The sequence below is a fragment of the Pelodiscus sinensis genome, chromosome 19, assembly GCF_052426305.1.
Source record: "Pelodiscus sinensis isolate ZL-2025 chromosome 19, ASM5242630v1, whole genome shotgun sequence".
Lineage (NCBI taxonomy): Eukaryota > Metazoa > Chordata > Testudines > Trionychidae > Pelodiscus > Pelodiscus sinensis.
In genome coordinates this window covers 25290727-25310524 of record NC_143070.1, presented here as the reverse complement: position 1 = coordinate 25310524, position 19798 = coordinate 25290727, and the positions used below count along the sequence as shown (strand labels likewise).

Below are 19798 nucleotides of genomic sequence, written 5' to 3'. Positions count from 1 at the left end.
TGGCGGCTCACGGGAGCTTGCCCGGGACCGCAAGAGGCGGGCACCCACCTGGGCTAGTGCGGACATCGTGGACCTCGTCCACGACCTCCGCACTAGGCACAGGAAAGTGGCTGGTTAGGGCAGGAGAGCTGCCAGCCTGGCCACCCAGGAGCAGGTGTGCATGAAAATCAAGGTGGTCCACTGAGACCCCCGACCCTGAGCCCTGAGCTTACAATGTCCGTACTGGGTCAGACCAAAGGTCCATCTAGCCCAGTAGCCTGTCTGCTGACAGCGGCCAACCCTAGGGACCCTGGAGGGGATGGACCGAAGACAATGACCAAGCCATTTGTCTCGTGCCATCCCTCTCCAGCCTTCCACAAACCTTGGGCAGGGACACCACTCCTACCCTCTGGCTAATACCACTCCATGGACCCAGCCTCCATGACTTGATCTCACTTCCCTTTAAACTCTGTTCTAGTTCTAGCCGTCAGAGCCTCCTGCAGCAAGGAGTTCCACAGGTTGGCTCTTTGCTTTGTGAAGAACAACGGTCTGTTACTAGTTTGAAGCCTGCTACCCATTCCTTTCCTCTGATGTCCGCTCATCCTTCTATTATGGGAACTAATGAAGAACTTTTCTGTATGCACCCTCTCCACCCAACTCCTGCTTTTAGAGACCTCTATCCTGTCCCCCCTCCGTCTCCTCTTTTCTAAGCTGAAAAGTCCCAGTCTCTTTAGCCTCTCTTCATATGGGACCTGTTCCCAACCCCTGATCATTGTAGTTGCCCTGCCCTCTCCCAGCCTCTCTCTTCCCCTCTCCCACCTCCTTTTCCCAGTCTCCCCCAGTTTTGTTCAATAAAGACAGATTCCATTTTTGAACACAATTGTCCTTTATTTTGTACATCAAGAAAAGGGGCTAAAGAAGGGTAAGTGGAAGGAGGTGAGGGAGGAATGGGGTACGCGCCCCCGATGGGGAGGACTGGGCTGGCTCTGTGGGCTTCTGGGGGTGGAAGCTCTCCTGCAGCCCCCCAATTGCCCCCTCTCCCCAGATGGCAGCCTGCGGCAAGTGCAGCTGGTCTGATGGCCGAATGCTGTGATGTGCCCAATGTGGGTACTCAGGGCAATCCAAGCCAGGACTGCTTTGCAAACGGGGCACCCCTGAGAACTGTCTGTCCGGGGTGGGGGTCGGGTCCCTTTAAGCACAGCCCTCGGCTAGCCTGAGACAGCATCTTCACGCTCTAAGTCCTCCTCTGATGCCCTGCCGGCACTGCTTCCGGCCATCCTTAAGCCCAGTTCAGGGTCCACTTAATGTGGACATGCTAGTTCGAATTAGCAAAACGCTAATTCAAACTAGTTTTTTAGTCTAGATCCATTAGTTCGAATTAGCTTAGTTCGAATTAACTAATTCAAACTAAGTTAGTTCGAATTAACGTTGTAGTGTAGACGTACCCTCCTAGTGCTCTAGTCCCAGCAGGAAGAGCAAGGGGAGCAAGAACATCTCCCACTGACCCCACCTAGTGCAGCACTAACACAACCTAGCACAGATGGAGAGCCTCAGCTGGCTGTACTGTGATTCCCTTCAGCCTGTGCTGGGACCGGGCAGATTATCAGGAGACCGCTAGTGGTACTGATATGGAAATACGGGCGGAGCATCCCAGAGAAGGTGTCGGTGAATGTGAAGAGATGGGACCTGTCAGTCACATTGTAAAACGAGACCTCGCCCGCCTCGTAGTCCAGGAAAACCCCCACCCGGCTGGGCCTGGCGCTCACGGGGAGGGTAGAAGAGGCAGAGTATCGATCCCCATCCCTCAGCAAGAGTCTCCAGTAGTCTTTGTGTGTGAACTCCCCCTTCCTGCTCACAGATTCCCTGCAGACCCCCAGGTCCCAGGCAGTCGTGTCTCCCACCTCCACCTCCCAGTAACGCCTCCCGCCCGCGAACCCCTCAGCACCCAGCACAATGGGATATTTCTCAAATCTCTCGGGGTTGTTGGGCAGAGCCTGGCGCGTGTCTCCGTATCTCACACGTTTCCGATCCTCAGACAGGACGAGGTTGGGATGAGCCGTGTCTGGATCCAGCGTCACGTCCACTGGGGAGAGAGTCACAGAGTCAGGGCCGGGGGCAGGGGCGGGTCCCTGGGGTCAGCGGGAAATTAACCTGCCCCCCCCCGTTAATCGCTGTGCGGGGGGGGGGTTATTGTCTGAGGGGGGTCAGGGCCCCTCTGCCGGTGAGGAGACACAGAGCGGGAAAAGGGCGGGAGGAGCAGGGGAGGGGCAGCAAGCTGACAGTGGGGGGAGGGGCAGGGTAATGCTGGGAGAGGAAGGGGAGGGGCAGATGATGGGGCAGAGGGGGAGGGGTGGAGCAGAGGGAGCAACCGTAGGGCCAATGTGGGGCAAGAGGAGCAGGCACAAGGGGACAGAGGGGTGAGGGAAGGGGCAGTCCCCAGGGGGGCTGGGTGGAGGGGTAGAGGCAAGGAGGGCAGAGGGAGGGGCGGACACCAGGGGGCAGAGGGGGAGGAAGGGAGTAGAGGGGCAGACAGAGGGGTGAGGGAAGGGGCACAGGGGCAGACAGAGGGGTGTGGGGAAGGGCACGCCCTAGGGAGGCAGAGGGGGGAGGAGATGTAGGCACCAGTGTGGCAGAGATGGGGTGGGGCCCAGAGGACCCAAAGGGGGGCCCAGGGAGGAGACCCCCAGCAGGCTGAGGGGCAAAGGGAAGAGCAGGCGCCAGGGAGGCAGATTCCCAGGAGCGCTGTGAGCGAGACACAAGGAGTCGTCCTTCCACTCTGCTCTGATCAGGCCTCAGCTGGAGTCTTGTGTCCAGTTCTGGGCCCCACATTTCAGGAGAGAGGAGGAGAAATTGGAGGGTCCAGAGAAGAGCAACAAGAACGATGAAAGGTCGAGAGAACATGAGCTAGGAGGGGAGGCTGGAGGAATTTGACTTGTTTAGTTTGGAAAGGAGAAGACTGAGAGGGGACATGAGAGCAGTTTGCAAGTATCTAAAAGGTGTCACAGGGAGGAGGGAGAAAAATTGTTCCCCTTGGCCTCTGAGGACAGGACAAGAAGCAAGGGGCTCAAACTGCAGCAAGGGAGGTTTAGGTTGGACATTAGGAAAAACTTCCTGCCTGTTGGGGGTGAGACACTGGAATAAATTGCCTGGGGGGGTTGTGGAGTCTCCATCCCTGGGGCTATTGAAGAGCAGGTTGGACACACACCTGTCAGGGATGGTCTGGATGTTGCTTGGTCCTGCTGTGAGGGCCGGGGACTGGACTCGATGGCTCTCGAGGTCCCTGCCAGTTCTGTGATTCTGACGGAGGTGAAGGCAGAGAGGGGCCTCAGGGAGGCAGAGGAGCAGTGACCAGAGGGGCTTGTACCAGGGGCAGAAGGGGGATGAGGGATGCAGGGTCAGGGGGGCAGAGGGAGAGGGGCAGGGAGAACTAAGGGGAAGGTGGAGGAAATGTGAGAGGAGGGGGCAGGTAGCAGGGTGGGGGTGGGGGTGGGGGAGAGGAAAGGGGCTTGTGCTGAGGGGAGAGGGCAGGGCAGGAGGAGAAAGGGGAAGCAGGAAGGGGCAGAGTGGGGGAGAGACAAATGCCGGGGGACAGGGATGGGGAAGGCACCAGGGCAGATGGGGGAGAGAAGGTTTTATTCGCAGTGGGTGGGAAGGGAGGGTGACAGGGGGCTAGAGAGGCACTGGGGGAGGGATTAAAGGCAGAGGGCAGAGGTAAGCAGGTGGGATGGCAGCAATGGGGCAGGGGAGGGGCAGGCACTAGGGCTAACGGGGGTCAAGGGGGAGACAGCGAAGGGAACTGGAAGGAGGAGCGGGAGGGATGGGAAGGTGTCAGTGGGTTTGGGCTGGGGGGAGGGGACAGGCTGATGCTGGGAGAGGGAAGGGGAGGGGCAGACGAGAGGAGCAGAAGGGGGTAATGGCGTCAAGAGAAACAGGTACCATGAGGACAGAGGGAGGGGGGTGAAGGGAGGGGCAGGTTCCAGCCGGGATTTCCCTAGGACATCTGGGGGGGTGTACAGCAGTGCTCCCTCCAGTTGTTCCTAGCCGTGTGCGGAATACATTTTATGATGTGCACTGAGGCGCGCCCAGGAGACACACGGGCTGTGGCCATGTGAACGCTCTGCTGGTCCACTGGGCAGCTCCTGACTCTCCCCTAAGAGCACAGGGCAGGTGTGACAGCAGGGCCCGGACAAGCTCTCCCGGCTGCTGTCTGTGCCGGTGTCAATGGGGCTGATGCGGCTGCCCTGGCTGAACCACTAGGTAAGTCAGCATAGGGAAATCCGCGGGGGATTTAAATATCCCCCATGGATTTAAATAAACATGTCCGCCGCTTTTTTTCCGGCTTGGGGAAAAGCTGGAAAAAAAGCATCTAGACTGGCACTATCCTCCGGAATAAAGCCCTTTTCCGGAGGATCTCTTATACTCAGGTAGGAATAAGCTGGAAAAAAAGCGGTGGACATGTTTATTTAAATCCACGGGGGATATTTAAATCCCCTGCGGATTTCCCTATGCTGACTTACCTAATTTGCATCCCTTTTCCAGAATTTGTGGCCAGTCTAGACGTAGCCTTAGTGTGTAAACAGGGTCTGAGGGAGCCCCTCCCCCGGGACAGCTCATGAGGAGCCGGATTGGGATGATGCCAGGCCCAGCCTGTATTGCCAGGGACATGCCTGCCCTGCCTGGGGCCCAGCCCACAGAGCTGGGCTGCTCGGGATCCGTTCTGCCTGGGGCTGGGCACAAACCACTGAGGTGCCATGTGGAGTCAGGAAATGTTGGGGCCCTTTTAGTGTCTGAGTGACGGGCAGCAGCAGAGCTGGGCTGGGCCTGCCTGGGGGAGGGACCCTCAGAACCGAATCTGTGCTAGGGCTTGCCAGGGCTCAGCTCTGGCCCCTCTGGGCTCGTCAGTTCCCAGGCCCGGCACCTCTGGGCTCACAAAGTCCTGCAGCGCCCACAGACTAACAGAGAGACGACTGATAGAAATGTAGCCGTGTTAGTCTGGTGTAGCTGAAACAAAATTAGTATCAGAGATCCTAATTCAAGCTACCTATTCCATGCCACGTGTAGCCACGGGCCGGAATTTAAAAATGGCGGCGTCTGGGAAGATGCAAATGAAGCCCAGGATAGCCTAGGGGGCTAGTGTAGACATACGCAGAGAGATGACTAGATTTGATGTTGGTTTCTCAGGTGCTACAGGAGCATGCGTTGGTTTTTGAGGATTTTTTAAGATACAGACTCAATTGGCCCCTCTGAGACCTCTGGGCCTGGCAGTTCCCAGCCCTGGCACCTCTGGGCTTGGCCCATCAGTTGGGAAAATAACAAACATGCTGGAGCCCGGCCCCTCTCTGGTGACAGGTTAAGCCCTGGCCACTCCCACACGCCCTACGCTGGGGAGCAGGGTGGGGCTGCCGGGGGCTGGTGAGCAGAGGGCGGGTGGCCCAGGGGTTTGCTGGCCCCTCTCTCCCGAGCAGACAGAGCTGCCTGGGCCAGATGGAGCCTTTGGCTTGGTTCAGTGACAGCTGGAGCTGCAGTCACAGAGCTCTCAGGGCCGAGCCCTGCTGGGGACAGTGTGCGGGTGAGGGGGAGCCCGGCCTGCACCAGCCACGAGGTTCTGCGCTCAGAGCTGCCATCGCCCAGAGCTGGTGGGACCTTGAGGGACTGGCTGAAGGCACGTGGAGGGGGGCAGCAGAAGGTGCCGATGCCAGGCCATTGGGGACAGAGCAGTAGAGGGAACGGTGGCGCAGCAAACAGCAGCAGCCAAAACATGGGTCTGTGGGACTGTTTCAGAGACGTCACTCCAACGCCCTGCTTAGTGCCTGGGAACCGGATAGAAAAACACGTTTCCTAGGAGGCCAAGACTTTTCAAATCCATTCATTGCCAAGGCTGTTGTGTCACGACATCACTAGCGCGACAGGCCAGTGTCTGGGGGAGTTTCTGTATTAATGGTGTTGTTATTATAATTAATATTTATGCAAAATCAGCCAGTGTCCTGCCTCCTGCCACTGCAGCGCCTGGAGCAGCCAAAGGGAATGAGCAGAGGAGGGAATCGTCTCGTGATCCCTCCCCTGTCACCCACTCCCAGTATCCAGTCCACAGGGACTAGGGACACTCAGAACAGGCTGACGCATCCCTGCCTATCCTGGCTCAGAGCCACTGGCGGAGCGACCCTCCGTGACTGGATCTTGCCCTTTCTGACCATGCTGTGACTTTGGCCTTGACTCCCCCCTCCCCCGGGCAGAGCCCCGCCGGCCGACTGTGCTGCATGAGGAAACGCTGCCTTGTGGGGGTCAGTCTCGCTGCCTGGTCACGTCACTGGGTGCCCCTGGCTCCTGTGTGCAGTGAAGGGGAAATGACACTTCCTGACTCACGTTCTCCTCACCTGCCAGCATCCTCCAGGCCTCACGTGGCCCCAGGGGCAAGGAGGGGGTGGGAGACTGGCCGGCCAGGTGATGAGGGGAAATAGAGAAGTGGGACATGGGGGGCAGACCCCAGGGGGCAAAAGGGCAGCAAGAGGAGGGTGGTTATCAAGGGGGGAGGGGCATGCAGGACAGGTGCCAGGAGAACAGAGATGGGCAAGGGAAGGAGCAGTACCAGGGGTGGGGGGGGGGGGTAGAGCAGAGGGGCAGAGACAAGCAGGGCAGAGGGGAGCAGGGCAGGCACCAGGGGGCAGAGTGGGGACAAGGGAACAGGGGAGCAGAGGAGGGTGGAGAGTTGGGTGAGGAGAAGGGAGGGCACAAGGGGGCAGAGGAAGGTGAGTGGAGGGGCAGGACCCAGAAGTTAGGGGAAGGTGAGTGGAGGGGCAGGACCCAGAGGGGAGGGAAGGGCACCAATGGGCTAGAGGAGGAGGGAGGGGAAGGAGCAAACATCAGGGGGCTCAAAGGGGGCCAAAGGCAGGGACTTGCGCTGGGAAAGCAGCGAGGAGAGATGGGCCCAGGGGGCCAGGGGAGAGGAGCACAAAGGGGCTGGCACCAGTGGATTGGGGAGTGGGAGGGTGCAGGTATCGGGAGGCAGAGGGGAGGGGAGGGCCAGGCACAGGGGGTGAGGGAAAGGCTCATGCTGAGGCCTACGTGGGGCAGATGCCAGGGGCCAGAGGGCACAAGGGGCGGGAGGAGGGGCAGGTGCCAGGGGACGGGAGGGCAAGGGAATGGGGGGGATGTCAGGGGCTACAAGGTACAAGCAGCAGGTGCCAGGGCACAGGGGTGCAGCCTGGAGTGCGACAGGCACCAGGGCCAAGAAGGGGCCAGGTGTGAAGCAGCTACGGGAGGCTGAAGGGGGCAAGGGAAGGGAGGGCACCAGAGGGCAGGGGGAGGGGCAGGTGCCAGGGGAGAGAAGGGGGAAGGGAGGGGCAGACAAAAGGAAGGGGGAGGGGAGGGAGCAGTGGGTGCCGGGGCAGAGGGGGTGAAAGGAGGGAGCATGAGGAAGGTGGGGGTGGGGCAAGTCACATGTGAGGGTGCAGAGGGGCGTGAGGAGAACCGGGGGCAGAGGGCGGTGAGGGGCTGGGCACAGAGAAGAAGGAGGCAGGGGGGAGGTGTTGGGAGGGCAGTGAGGGAAGGAGGCGGAACCAGGAGGCTGTGGGGAGGGGAAGGGAAAGGGCAGGTGCCAGGGAGATCGAGGGGTGGAGCGTAAGGACGGACATAGGAAGGGGAGGGGACAGGCCTCCACCACCCCAGCCCAGCCCCCCCCAGGGCTCCTAGGAGGGGCAGGGCAGTGGAGGATGGGAGGGGGGTGCAACTGCAAACCAATGGGCTGTTGCTAATGAGGGCAGTGGGGAGGGGGAGGGGCAATTCCCCACTTCCTGCCCCCTCCACCTGGGAGAAGCTGCACTGGGGCCAGTCCCAGTTCACACCCACGTGGCCGCACTGGGGATTTGCACGGGGGCAGCTGCATCGGTGCAAGGGAACCCGGCTCCCACGGCCTCAGACACTGCTGTGCCGGGGCCGTGCCCCTCCCCTCACTGAGTTATGGGTCAGTAACTGCAGGTCACTGGGGCTGGACTCTGGGTTCCCAGGCGGGGCTGCCCCACTGTGCTGCAGAGCCAGGCTCACCCCCACGCTCTGCCCAGGGCCCAGGGCCGTGTTTAGACCCAGGGGAGCATCTGCAGCAGCAGAGACTGAGAGACCCCACGTCAGACCCCCAGAGCCCAGCGGTTCCAGCCCCCAACTGAGGGGGGACCCACATTCCCATCCCTGCCCCGCCCCACACAGGGAAGAGACCTGGGGCTCCCAGCTGGGTCCCCGCCCCTGGGCTACAGGCTGGAAGGGAAGCGGCGGCACCTGGCTCTGTCCATGGACACTCGCCAGCAAACTCAGCCTGGGGCCGGGAGCAGTTTCACTGGACCCCAAATCGAATTGTTCTGCCGATGAACCATTAGCACCCGATTGCCCAGCCCCTCTGCAAACCTGTCTGAGCAGCTGAGGCGCCCAGGCCCCAGTGACTGGCAGGGAGGGACTGTCCCCAGCCCGAGCCCCACGCGGTGACGGGCAGGCCGGGCTCAGGGCACCAGCTGGGACACTCCAGGGTGGCTGTGAAATGTGCCCTGGCCAGGAAAATCCCCCCCCCCCCCCCCAGCCCAGATCTCAGCCCACAGACCCGGCTGCCAGTGGAGACTCGGCTCCAGCCTGAACTCTCTGCCCAGAGCAACGTGTCCCCTGGGCCCTGCGAGCGGCACAGACCCTCTACCACTGCCCCAGCATCTCCCAGCGCGGGTACTGGCCACAGAGCCCCTCCCAGTCCCAGGTGTCCCCAGTTAGCGACTGCCCCAACCTCCCTCCTCCTGAGTCCCCTCACCCAGCTCTGGGGCAGACGCACTGGAGACTCTCACACCAGGTGCTGCAGACACGGCAGGTTTGCCTACATACCCGGGCAGCACCACCCATGCGTCTGAAGAGAGACACAGACACATTCCCAGGACCCCTCTGTGCAGCCCCCAACACATGGGCCCAGGCCAGGCCTCCCAGCACCTGCTCAATGGCCTCAGGGAGGGTCAGGGTGATGGGGCCAGGTCAGATCCCTGGCAAGTGCCAGCAGGTGGGTGTGAGCAGCAGGCAAATTCCCCAGCACTGAGCCCATCAGCCTCCAGCTACCGCACAGCTCCCAGCCAGGTCCACGTGTGTCCTGGGGCCCCAGGCTCTGCCCTGAGCCCCCGGCACCAAACAGCTCGATGTCCCAGGGGCTCCACTCACCTGCAAATCTGTTCAGAGCTTCCCTCAAATCAAGACAAATTTTATACCCGCGCTGCAGGTCGGTGCAAACGGCTTCTGGTTCCTGGAGTTTCATGTTTTCACTCCTAGGAAGCAAACGTCCCAGCGTCATCAGCTGCCCTGCGCCGGCATTGCCGCAGGGCCCCCACCAGGAATAGGAGGGAGGCAAAACTGGGACACGCACCTGCTCAACGTGCTTTTCACGTCCTGAAAGGAGAAAGAATCGATGCTCTGTGTGAACACCGGGGGCATAAATCAGAGCGATCCCCCACCCAGGCAGCAGCATTTCATACAGAGAATAGATGAACCCCCCCACCCTGTCCCAGGCTGCACTGTTCTGTGGCAAAACCTCCTGCGTCGTTTTGCATTTACACTCAATTCATTGTCTGTAGGTCGGACGGGAATTTAGTTAAATGATTCTTCTTCCTAGGGACCCTGCCCCAGTATCCGTGTTTAGCGACTGGTTGAGTCCAATGCTCTGGAGTCACAGCAGGGATGGGCTCATATCATTTTTGCACCAAACATTTAATCTCCCAGGGCCTCCCTGGATCTCCATGATTCCCTCCCACCCGAACTGAACCATTTGGAACCGAGGGAGCCCTTGGCCCAATATTGTCTGTGAGCAAAACACATAGCACATTTATTCTCATTTTTGGGATCCAGGCCCATGGATCTGAGCTGTGATTCTGGCTGGAGGCCGAGTTTTGATGCCATCTCACCTTCAGCAACTTGACAACCGGCTGCTGACACTTCCCTTCCATCTCTGTGATCAGCTGCTGCAGGGAGGCACTTTGCTGGGAGAGTTTGGTGACGTTTTCCTGTAGCCTCTGCAGAGTCTCCCGCTCCTCCTCCGCCAGCCTCTGCAGAAGCAGCTGCTCCTCCTCCCTCAGCAGCGCGTGCAGCTTGTTAAATTCACCGGCAATCGTCTCCCGCTTCACCTGCACTTTCCTCTGGGCAAAGGAAAATAGGAAAAACACAGAGAAAACACCAGTCAGATGTTGAGTTACAGGCTGGGCTTCTGTCTGTGAAGCAGGGAAAATCAGATCTGAGTGAGGTTGTAAGGACAGTTACTTCTTTGGTAAATGCACCAGGAGGTTTCAGCGAGGTAGCTGTGTCAGTCTGCTTCAGCAAACATACCTAGGAGTCCAGACTCCTTGTTGTTTGTACCATAAAGGGCTGGTTTTAGCTCAGAGTAAACAGGGCCAGTCCCCTAGCGGGGTTGTCCAGGGTGCTAGGTAAAGCTGCCGTCTGTTATTGCAGGTGGAATGGGATGGACGTGGGGGAGGAAAGAAGTCGAGGGAACAGGAGAGATGTACGGGGATGGGGGTGGGAGAGGCAGCACAAGGCATCTGCGGGGAAGGAGAGTTGGGTGCGCAGGGCACTCACGCACCAAGAGGACCCGTCACAGCAGGGTGTGGGCGATGCTCATTCTTGACAACAGGCTCCCAGGGCTGCATGTTCAGCATTGAGGGCTGGTGCCAATAGCCCTGTGGGTGTCGTCCTGGGGCTCATGTGGGTGTTGGGCCCTCAGGGCATTGCCAGCAGGGCCGGCTTTAGAAAGTGCAGGGCCCAATTCGAACAATTTCGACGGGGCCCCACAGCAAGTTTGGTTGAGCAAAAAAAAAAAAAAAAGAATACACACAAAAAATCCCTAGCTAAAAGCCCCGGAGGTAGCTAACACAACCCACCACCCCACCACCATCCGCCACCCCCCACTAAACTCTCACCTCCTGGAGTGCAGGTAGCCGCTGCACTCCTCCTCCGGGGCTGATGCTCCCTCCCTCAGCGCACCTGACACACTTTCAGGCAGGGGCAGCAGGTTTGTATAATTTTTGGTGGTGCCCCATTAGCCACAACCCCGACCGCTGTTAACCAGGTGTAGCCAGACACAAAACCCCATCTTGTTTTTCCACGAGCCCCATCTTGTTCCCCCCCCCCCCAGAGAGCAAGAGAAAGGCAGTCAGCCTTTGATGCCCTGGGAACACAGGTTTGCTGCCTGTCCCTGACTCTACCATAAACAGAAACCAGACAGTAAATGGGCTAGCTGACGACCCGAGGCCTCCCGTCGCCCTGATGGCTAGTACCAGTAATTGACACGCCTGCACTGTCCCAGGAGAGGAATCGTCGCCCATCACATACCAGAGGTGCCCATTGTCTGCATTTTTCCCAGGTGTAAATTATGCTTTGCACCCTTCGTGGGAAACTTGGTGTTCAAAGCCATTTTTCCTAATTGGCCATTTGAGATCAGGAAGAAGCCTACATGACCCAAGGGGTATAAAAAGAGGTTCTGCTGCCAACCCCATTTGAGCTCCAATCATCTATACCTGCTGGCAGGTATTGATTGTCTCCCGAGGTCTGTGGGACACCCAACCTCGCCCTACTTCTTCCCGAGGGATTGAGAGAAAGACGCTGGCCACGCCAAGTCTGGAACGCAGGGGTGAGAATATATACCTGCTATGTGTCTATTTTGCATGCATTTAATAAGAGCTCAGAGAACCAAAAAGGTTTCATGGTACCTGTAAGTGACTTATTAGTGTAATTTCTGTCCTGTCCTTTGTAGTGGCTGTGTTATCTGTAACACAGTAGTAGCATTTAACAACTAAGTTTACCCTGTAACAATAAAATAGTAACTGTTTAAGCTTTAACCTGACTCCTTCAGTTGCTGTAACAGAACCAAGCACAATTTAAAAGAACTTCAGCCAGTCATAAGGGACTCACTGCCCTGACCGTCGGCTGACACCAGGCCTCTGGAGGTAACACGCTCGGGGCAAGATGGACACATGACCAGAAGTAAAAGGTGTCATGTCACCCCTCTGGAAGGACTTTTCCCACCATCCTCCTACCAAAAAGGATTAGTTTGGCTCCCACCAAATCCCCCTCATGCAACTATCCTGTAATTGCATCAACCCAATGTGTGTGACATTAACTCGGGGGCAGAGAGGCTGGGGGAAGTGTTTCCTCTTAGGCTATATCTACACTCGTGGCTTCTTGCACAAGTACAGCCATTCTTGCACAAGAACCCACAGAGTATCCTCACTGCCCACCTGCTCTTCCGCAAGAGCTACGCTCTTTTCTAAGGGTATGTCTACACCACCCCCCTAGTTCAAACTAGGGGGGTAATGTAGTCATTCGGAGTTCCATGAAGCGTACAGCTAGTTCGGAATAGGAAGCCTAATCCGAACTAGCTAGTCCATTTCGCGTGTAGCCGCGCGGCACGGGGTCCGAACTAGCCGGCATTTAAAAATGGCACCGGCCGGCATCATGCAAATGAAGCCCGGGAAATTCAAATCCCGGGCTTCATTTGCAACTCCGAATGACTACATTACCCCCCTAGTTCGAATTAGGGGGGTAGTGTAGACATACCCCCACAGGTGTAAGCTCTCTTGCGCAAGAGGGCAGTGTGGATGCTCGGCAGCGATTTCTTGCGCAAGAAAGCCCTATGGCTAAAATGGCCATTGGAGATTTCTTGCTCAAGAGAGCGTCCACACTGCCATGGATGCTCTTGTGCAAAACCACAGCTCATACATGGCAGTGTGGACGTGTTCTTGCGCAAGAAGCCACCAGTGTAGACACAGCCTAAGAGTTTCCTGCCATGAGCAGAATGAATTGTGTTGTGCATGAGTACTGAGTTCATGTGGCTTGTTTGGATGTGCCACTGTGGCACCCAAGTTATTTATAAATATTTTAAAAACCTCTACCTTTTCCCTCTGCTGCCATGTCTCCTCCCCTTGCTCCATCAGCTCCCCTGGTGCCTGCTGCCCCCCAACCCCTCACCCTCCTCTGGTGTCCTGACTCCTGCCCTTCTCACTGCCCTCAGCCCTCCTGCAACCTGCCCCTCTCCACCAGCCCTTCTCTGCCCCCTGTGCCCACTTCTACAGTAGCCCCACTCTGATCATGTGAGCTACCCCTCCTCATCCCCTCTCCTAACACCTCCCTCTACACACCTGCCCTGCCTCTCTCCTCTGGTGCTTGTCCCTCCCCTGCAGGTGTCTGCCCTTCTGCTTCATCCCCAGAATCCCCTGGCACCTTCACCTTCCCTTAGCTCTGCACCCTCCTGGTGCCTCCCCCTTCTCTCACTGCCCCTGCCCCCTTTGCCCTCTTTTCCCCTGATGGCCACCCCCTTACCACTCTCTGCCCCCATTCCCCTCATGCCCCTCTGTGCCCTCACACATGACTTGCTCCATCCCCACCTTTCTCATGCCCACCCCTTCTTTCAAGCCTTCTCCCAGCACCTCCCCCTCCCCCTTCTAGCCCCCAATGACCTTACCCTCCCTCTCCTCTAGCAGCATCACCTTGTCCCCCCTCCCACTGACACCTCCCCTCCTGTCCTTTCCCTCATTGTCTGCACTTGGCCCCGACATTTGTCTCTTCTCCACCCTGTCCCTTGGTGCTTTCCCCTTTCTTCCCCCTCCCCCTCCGCACAAGTCCCTTCCTCTCCCACCCCTTCCCTTATTTTCCCCTTCCCATTTTCCCCTCCGCACAAGCCTCTTCCCCCCCATTTTCCCCTCCCCCTCCGCACAAGCCCCTTCCTCCCTCTTCCCCCTCCTGCCTCCGCACAAGCCCCTTCCTTCCCCTTCCCCCCTCCGCCCTCCGAACAAGCCCCTTCCTCCCCTCCCCCTCCCCACAAGCCCCTTCCTCCCCCTCCCATTTTCCCCTTCCCGCTCCACACAAGGGCCGGCATCTGCACTCAGGCCCCGGCCTCCGAACCCAGAGCTAGGCTGTGTGGTGCAATGTGGCACCGAGCAGTTTTAAAGTCCTGGGCTGTGACATCATGTCATGCCCGGGCATATCCTTGCTCTCCTGGAAACGCCACGCATGGCAGCAGCAGCCGGCAAGGGGGAGCCGGACTTAAAGCTGCACACAGCAGGGATGGGATGGGGTCGGGGGGGATGCTCTGGGGCTGGGATGGGAGGACGTGCAGGGGGGCCAGGGCCCACTCCAGGCAGGGCTGGGGGAGAGACCCAGCTCCACATATTGGTGGATCAGGGCTCCCGGCTCATATTGGAACATGGGCACCACAAGCCCATGTAACTCGCTGCCCATGCTTCTGGGTTCAGGGCGCGGGGCCCCTTTAGGTGCAGGGCCCGATTTGGGGGAATCGGACGAATCAGCCTAAGGCCAGCCCTGATTGCCAGGGCTGACATTGGCCTCACCCAGCCTGGCCATGTGCCCCGTGACCAGTCAGTATCCTCATCAGACCCCTACACCCTCAGCAGGGATCTCACGGTAACAGGCCGGGGAACCAGAAGGGACGTTCACTCCCTGGCTACAGACAAGCCCAGGGAAGGTCACAGGAGCAGCAGCAGATGACTGGGATGGGGGGGCCAGACGATGGCAGCAGAGGCTGGGACCCGCCCTGGCTCTGGTCGTTCAGGGGGTGTCCCAGCAGCAGTGGGGGTGCCGTCATGTCGATGTCACCATGGGAAGACACATCCACAACTAGCCTTGATCTGCCAGAGCAGGTTCATCGCCTTGTCCTGCAGCTTTCTGGCTCCTTCACCCCTGGGAGCGCTGACGGGGGAAGGGCTCGGGGAGAGAAACCCAGACACCCACCTGCCACTCTGTGGTTTTCTCCTTTTCTTTAGACGTCAGCACCTGGGCCTCCTTCAGCTGCTTCCTGAGCGGGCCCAGGGCCCCCTGGAGTTTCTCCTGCAGGGCATCGTGGATGACAAACAGCCATTATCTGCCTGTCCGATGGGCAGCGAGCGCCGTACACACCGGCCTTCCACACACACGCAGGAACCCGGCCTGGAAGGAGGCAGCCGCTCGGCTCTGCCAGCCCCAAAGGCACCCATGGAGCAGAGATGCCCGGCTCCGAGCAGGGGCTCTGCCTCCCGCAGCCACTCAGGGCAACTCCACCCCCGTGTGTTAGCTCAGGTGCCACGTCCCTGCGTGGGGGCCAGAGGGGAAATGGCTGGGGAGCCCCTGAATGATCCCTCCAGCCAGTGGGTGCAAAGAGCTGGGGCAGGAACATCGCTGCACCGTGCCCCAGACCCGGACCCAACTTGAGGGGTTGTGGGGCTGGGACACCTCCCCTCCTTCCAGGCCCTGCCCTGCACCTTCCCATCCCTGCTCTGCTCCCATGTCACCCCTTATCGCAAGCCCTTCTTGCCCCTCACACCCCATTTCCCACCAGTCCTGCCCCTTCCTGCCCCTCACATACCCCCTCGCACCCCCATTCACCCCTTCCCACAGGGTTCCCGAGTGGATACTGGGAGGGGCTGGTGCTGGCAACAAGTTTCAGTCCCCCCCACACACACTCACCATGGCAACAGGAAGCGAAGTGACCCGGCCTGGGTCCCACTTTCACTGCGGGGGGCAGGGGGAGGGGAGTGGAGTGGGCTGGGGCTGGGGGCTTCACCTCCTGCCACCCCAGTGAAGTGGGGTGATCTGACTGGGAGAGGGCAGAGCGTTGAAGGCTGCTGGATTGCTCCATGTCCCATGGCTCCCGCCTAGGGTTGCCAGGTGTTTTGTATTGAACCGAGGGACATGCGGGGGTGGGGGGGGGGTGGAGTGGCAGGGGAGTGGCCCAGAAATTAAAGGGGCCACGACTGCATTTCAGTGGCCCAGCAGGTTTTTGGGGGGGTCTGGTATTTTTGGTGAAACCATCTGGCAACCCTACTCCTGCCAGTGCCAGCCCTCCCAGTAATTCCACAGGCCTCTCTGGGCCTCATGCCCCCCGCGCCAAAGTGCAGGGCCCAGGGTGGTTGCCCCGATCAGTCCTATGGTTGGGGCGGCTCTGCCCAGACCCAGGCAGGAACCAGACCCACACTCCACTCTCTGTCAGCCCAGGCTTTCGCAACACTAGGGCACTGGGCCCTATAGCTGCCCAGGGTGGAGCTGTGATGTGGCTGGAGACCTGCCAGGCCCAGGGGACGCGCTCGCTCTGGGGGAACAGACACCGATAACTGCTCCTGGGCTGCCGTAACCCTGGGTCCCCTTCCCCTTTGACAGTCACCCGGCAGAGCGACGTGCTCCTGTCCTGTCAGCCCCGCTCTGGGCAGCCCCTCACGCCCCTTCCTCAGCCCCCTCCAGGTCTCCCCATTTCACTCTTTTCCCTCGAGCTCCCTCCTCTCCCTGCCCAAGGGCCCAGGCCGCAGCTTCTCCTGCCCCTGTGGTGCTGCTGCAGGGACACCCTGAGCCAGGAGCCGGCAGGGGCTGGTGAGAGAGAGGCAGAGAAGCAGCCTTTGCATCCAGCCAAACAGCTTCCTGAGGGTACGTCTACACGGCAGGGTTGTGGTTCTTATCTGCCTCTTCTGACTATCTAGTCTGTAGGTGCTTATAGACCATTTGTTTTTCCTGTTACATTCCAGCTCGGCTTTCCCCTTGATATTCTTATACCCATGGCCTCCTCTCCTCCCCACCTCCCCGCTTCTCCCATTCCTCCCCACCCTCTCCTCCCAGCCTTCTCCCCTATTTTATTTTAGTTTTGGACATCCAACACTCTGGTCATCTGAAGAAGTGGGTTGTGCCCACAAAAGCTCATGATACCATCTACATGTTTTGTTAGTCTATAAAGTGCTACCAGACTATTTCTTGTTTTTTAAGTTTATCCTGCACAGACTAACTCGGCTACCTCTGAAGCATCTTGTTTCGAGTTACGGTGCTGTGGAGACACCCTGACAGGGCCCAGAACCCCCACCCCCACTCCACCCCAATACCTCTGAACCCTGAGCCTTTCCTGGCCCAGGAGAAGCACTGAGGGTATGTCTACACTAGCCCCCTAGTTCGAACTAGGGTGGCTAATGTAGGCATTCGAAATTGCAAATGAAGCCTGGGATTTAAATATCCCGGGCTTTATTTGCATCTTCCCTTCCGGTCGCCATTTTTAAATCCCCTTAGTCTGAAGTAACTCCCCACGGCTAGACGTGGCAGTTAGACCTTAATTCGAACTAAGCCCTTAGTTCAAATTAACTGTTACTCCTCATGGAGTAACATGGAATGAGGAGTAACAGTTAATTCGAAGTAAGGGCTTAGTTCGAATTAACGTTTAACTGCCGCCTCTAGCTGTGGGCAGTTACTTCGAACTAAGGGGATTTAAAAATAGCGACCGCAAGGGAAGATGCAAATAAAGCCCGGGATATTTAAATCCCGGGCTTCATTTGCAATTTCGAATGCCTACATTAGCCACCCTAGTTCGAACTAGGGGGCTAGTGTAGACATACCCTTAGTGAAGGACCACACGGCTATATTAGAAATGGCTTCAGCTCTGGTAGCCACCTGCCATGCGGCCCACCCCAAGAGCAGCCAGGCAGCCACCATGTGGAAACTGGAGCCAGGGCATGACAGCTGCCCCGTTGCTCCTGGGGAGTGACCTCGTGGCAGGTGGCTGCCCCAGGCGCCAGCTCCAGCCCCAGCATATGGCCCCACCCCAGGAGCAACTGAGCAGCCACCATATGGCCTTGGCCCCCCACTCTCTCACCAAGCCCACTGCCAGCAGCAGTTTACCCTCCACGCCCCAGGACGGGGAGCGCTGGGGGGCTCTGCTGAGGTGGGTGGGTTCAGAATTTGTGTGCGCCCATGTACGGAACTTAGCTCAGGGGAGGGGTGTAATTTGCCTGAGTTACTGGGGAGTGGGGGGGACTTGAGCCAGTTCCGTGTTGTATTGTTGAAAGGGAACCCCCAGATATTGAGCCCAGCCCTGGTTGCTGCCCACTCCCCGTGGCAGGCGGGTGACAGGTGCACAGAGAGCAGCCGGCCCTGTTCTCTCTGTCAGGTTGTGGGGACTTCCAGTGTCGGACCAAAACAATCTGGATCTTTTCCCACTGCCCCTTTGAAAACCAGCCCCTTTCATTTAGCTGCCTCCCTTACAGCAGCCGGCTGTGAACTGTTGTCCCTGTATTGGGAGGGGGATAAACCTGGGGTCTGCAGGGCTTTAATTAGGCACAGTCAGCAGCGTCTCCTACCTTGTACTCCTGGGCAGCCTCCTCGACAGGCACCACCGTGTGGGACTTGTGGGCCCGGGATTTCTCACACACCAAACAAATGGCGACTCCATCCTCCTGGCAGAAGAGTTTGAGACGCTCCTCGTGTGTCTCACACAGACCCTCCATTCGCCCTGCCCCGGGCTGTGGGCCCAGCTGCTGGAGCTTCTGCACGATGTTGCTCAGCTGGGTGTTGGGTTTGAACTGCCCCTTCTGGAACGGGGCCCTGCACTGGGGGCAGGCTGGGGGGTTTGCTCCCTGTTGCTCACAGTGCCGGGTGAGGCAGGCTCGGCAGAAGTTGTGCCCACAGGCTATTGTTACCGGCTCTGTCAGATACTCCAGGCAGATGGGGCAAGTGGCTTCTTCTTGTATGTCTCCTGCTGTTGCTGTGGAGGCCACGGCCGTGGGGCGTGTGTCTGCTCTGCTGGGCACGGGCTTGTGCTGACACTGAGGGAGAAGAAGAAAGAGGAGTGGAAGGAAGGGAAGGGACAAAACATGAAAGCGAAACTGAAAAGAGGGGGCAGGGCAGAGAGAAGGGGGGAGGGAAACAGAACAGGAATTAAACAAAAGGAAAAACTATGCAGCACTTTAAAGACTAGCAAGATGGTTTAATAGGTGATGAGCTTTTGTGGGCCAGACCTACTTCCTCAGATCTGGAGGGAAGAGGGGAAAGGGGGGGGGGAGAATAGGATCACATCTGGTCGGTATTGCTGCAAGTCTGGCAGGGACAGCATATCCCCTGCTCCACAGGCAGCTTTGTGTGTCTAACCCACGGACGTGGGGCCTAGAGCGCTGAGCACACGTCTTCCCAGCTGTGCCTTGTAGGAGCCTAAACACTAGGGGTATGTCTACACTACAGCGCTAATTCGAACTAACTTAGGGTATGTCTACACTACAAAGTTAGTTCGAACTAACTTTCCTAGGCGCTACACTAGCGCTCCGTTTGTTCGAACTTAATTCGAACTAACGGAGTGCTTAGTTCGAACTAGGTAAACCTCATTTTATGAGGACTAACGCCTAGTTCGAACTAGCTAGTTCGAACTAAGGGCTGTGTAGCCCTTTAGTTCGAACTAGTGGGAAGCTAAGGCTTCCCAGGTTTCCCTGGTGGCCACTCTGGCCAACACCAGGGAAACTCTATTGCCCCCCTTCCCGGCCCCGGAGCCCTTAAAGGGCCACGGGCTGGCTACTCACTTTGTGCCAGTTGCAAGGCTGCAAGCACCCGTGCCTGCACAGCCTGTACCTGCCACAGTATGAGCCAGCCATCCGAGGGCTCCCAGCCCTCCACTGCTCCCCACGACCAGCCTGGCGGCTCTAGGGAGCCTGCCCGGGGGCGCAAAAGGCGGGCGCCCGCCTGGTCAAGTGCGGAGATCGTGGACCTCATCGAGGTTTGTGGGGAAGCCTCCAATGTCCATGATCTCTGCACTAGCCACCGGAACGCGGCCGTCTATGGACGCATGGCTGCCAGCCTGGCCGCCAGGGGCCACCAGCGCAGCCGGGAGCAGGTGCGCTGCAAAATTAAGGACTTGCGGCAGTCCTACTCGCGGGCCTGCCTGCCAGAGGCCGACCCGGAGGCCTGCCCCCACTTCCATGCCCTGGACCACATCCTGGGGCCTCATGCCGTCCCTGCCCCCCGGGACGTGATTGACCCCGGGGCAGAGGGACCGCTCCTGGACACGGAGGAGGAGGAAGAGGGCTCTGAG

General features: G+C 58.6%; 1 protein-coding gene across 1 annotated transcript; it reads right to left on the bottom strand.

Moving 5' to 3' along the window:
* Positions 1–937: 937 nt before the first annotated feature.
* On the bottom strand, positions 938–18375 carry LOC149522387 (E3 ubiquitin-protein ligase TRIM39-like). Its single transcript, XM_089771160.1, has 6 exons — positions 18081–18375; positions 14728–14823; positions 9894–10124; positions 9359–9381; positions 9157–9260; positions 938–2062 (listed from the first exon to the last, which is right to left on the bottom strand). Exons 1-6 carry the CDS (start codon positions 18225–18227, stop codon positions 1530–1532), a joined length of 1134 nt encoding a protein of 377 aa, XP_089627286.1. The 5' UTR covers positions 18228–18375; the 3' UTR covers positions 938–1529.
* Positions 18376–19798: the final 1423 nt, after the last annotated feature.

What these genes read in the sequence shown, in the direction of transcription:
- LOC149522387 (XM_089771160.1), bottom strand. Translation starts at nt 18,227, where the DNA reads ATGGAGGGTCTGTGTGAGACACACGAGGAGCGTCTCAAACTCTTCTGC. An exon ending in AGGCTGCCCAGGAGTACAAG is followed by an intron (nt 14,824 to 18,080) that starts GTAGGAGACGCT and finishes GATGCCCTGCAG; the next exon opens with GAGAAACTCCAGGGGGCCCT. An exon ending in GTGAAAAGCACGTTGAGCAG is followed by an intron (nt 9,261 to 9,358) that starts GTGCGTGTCCCA and finishes TTTGCTTCCTAG; the next exon opens with GAGTGAAAACATGAAACTCC.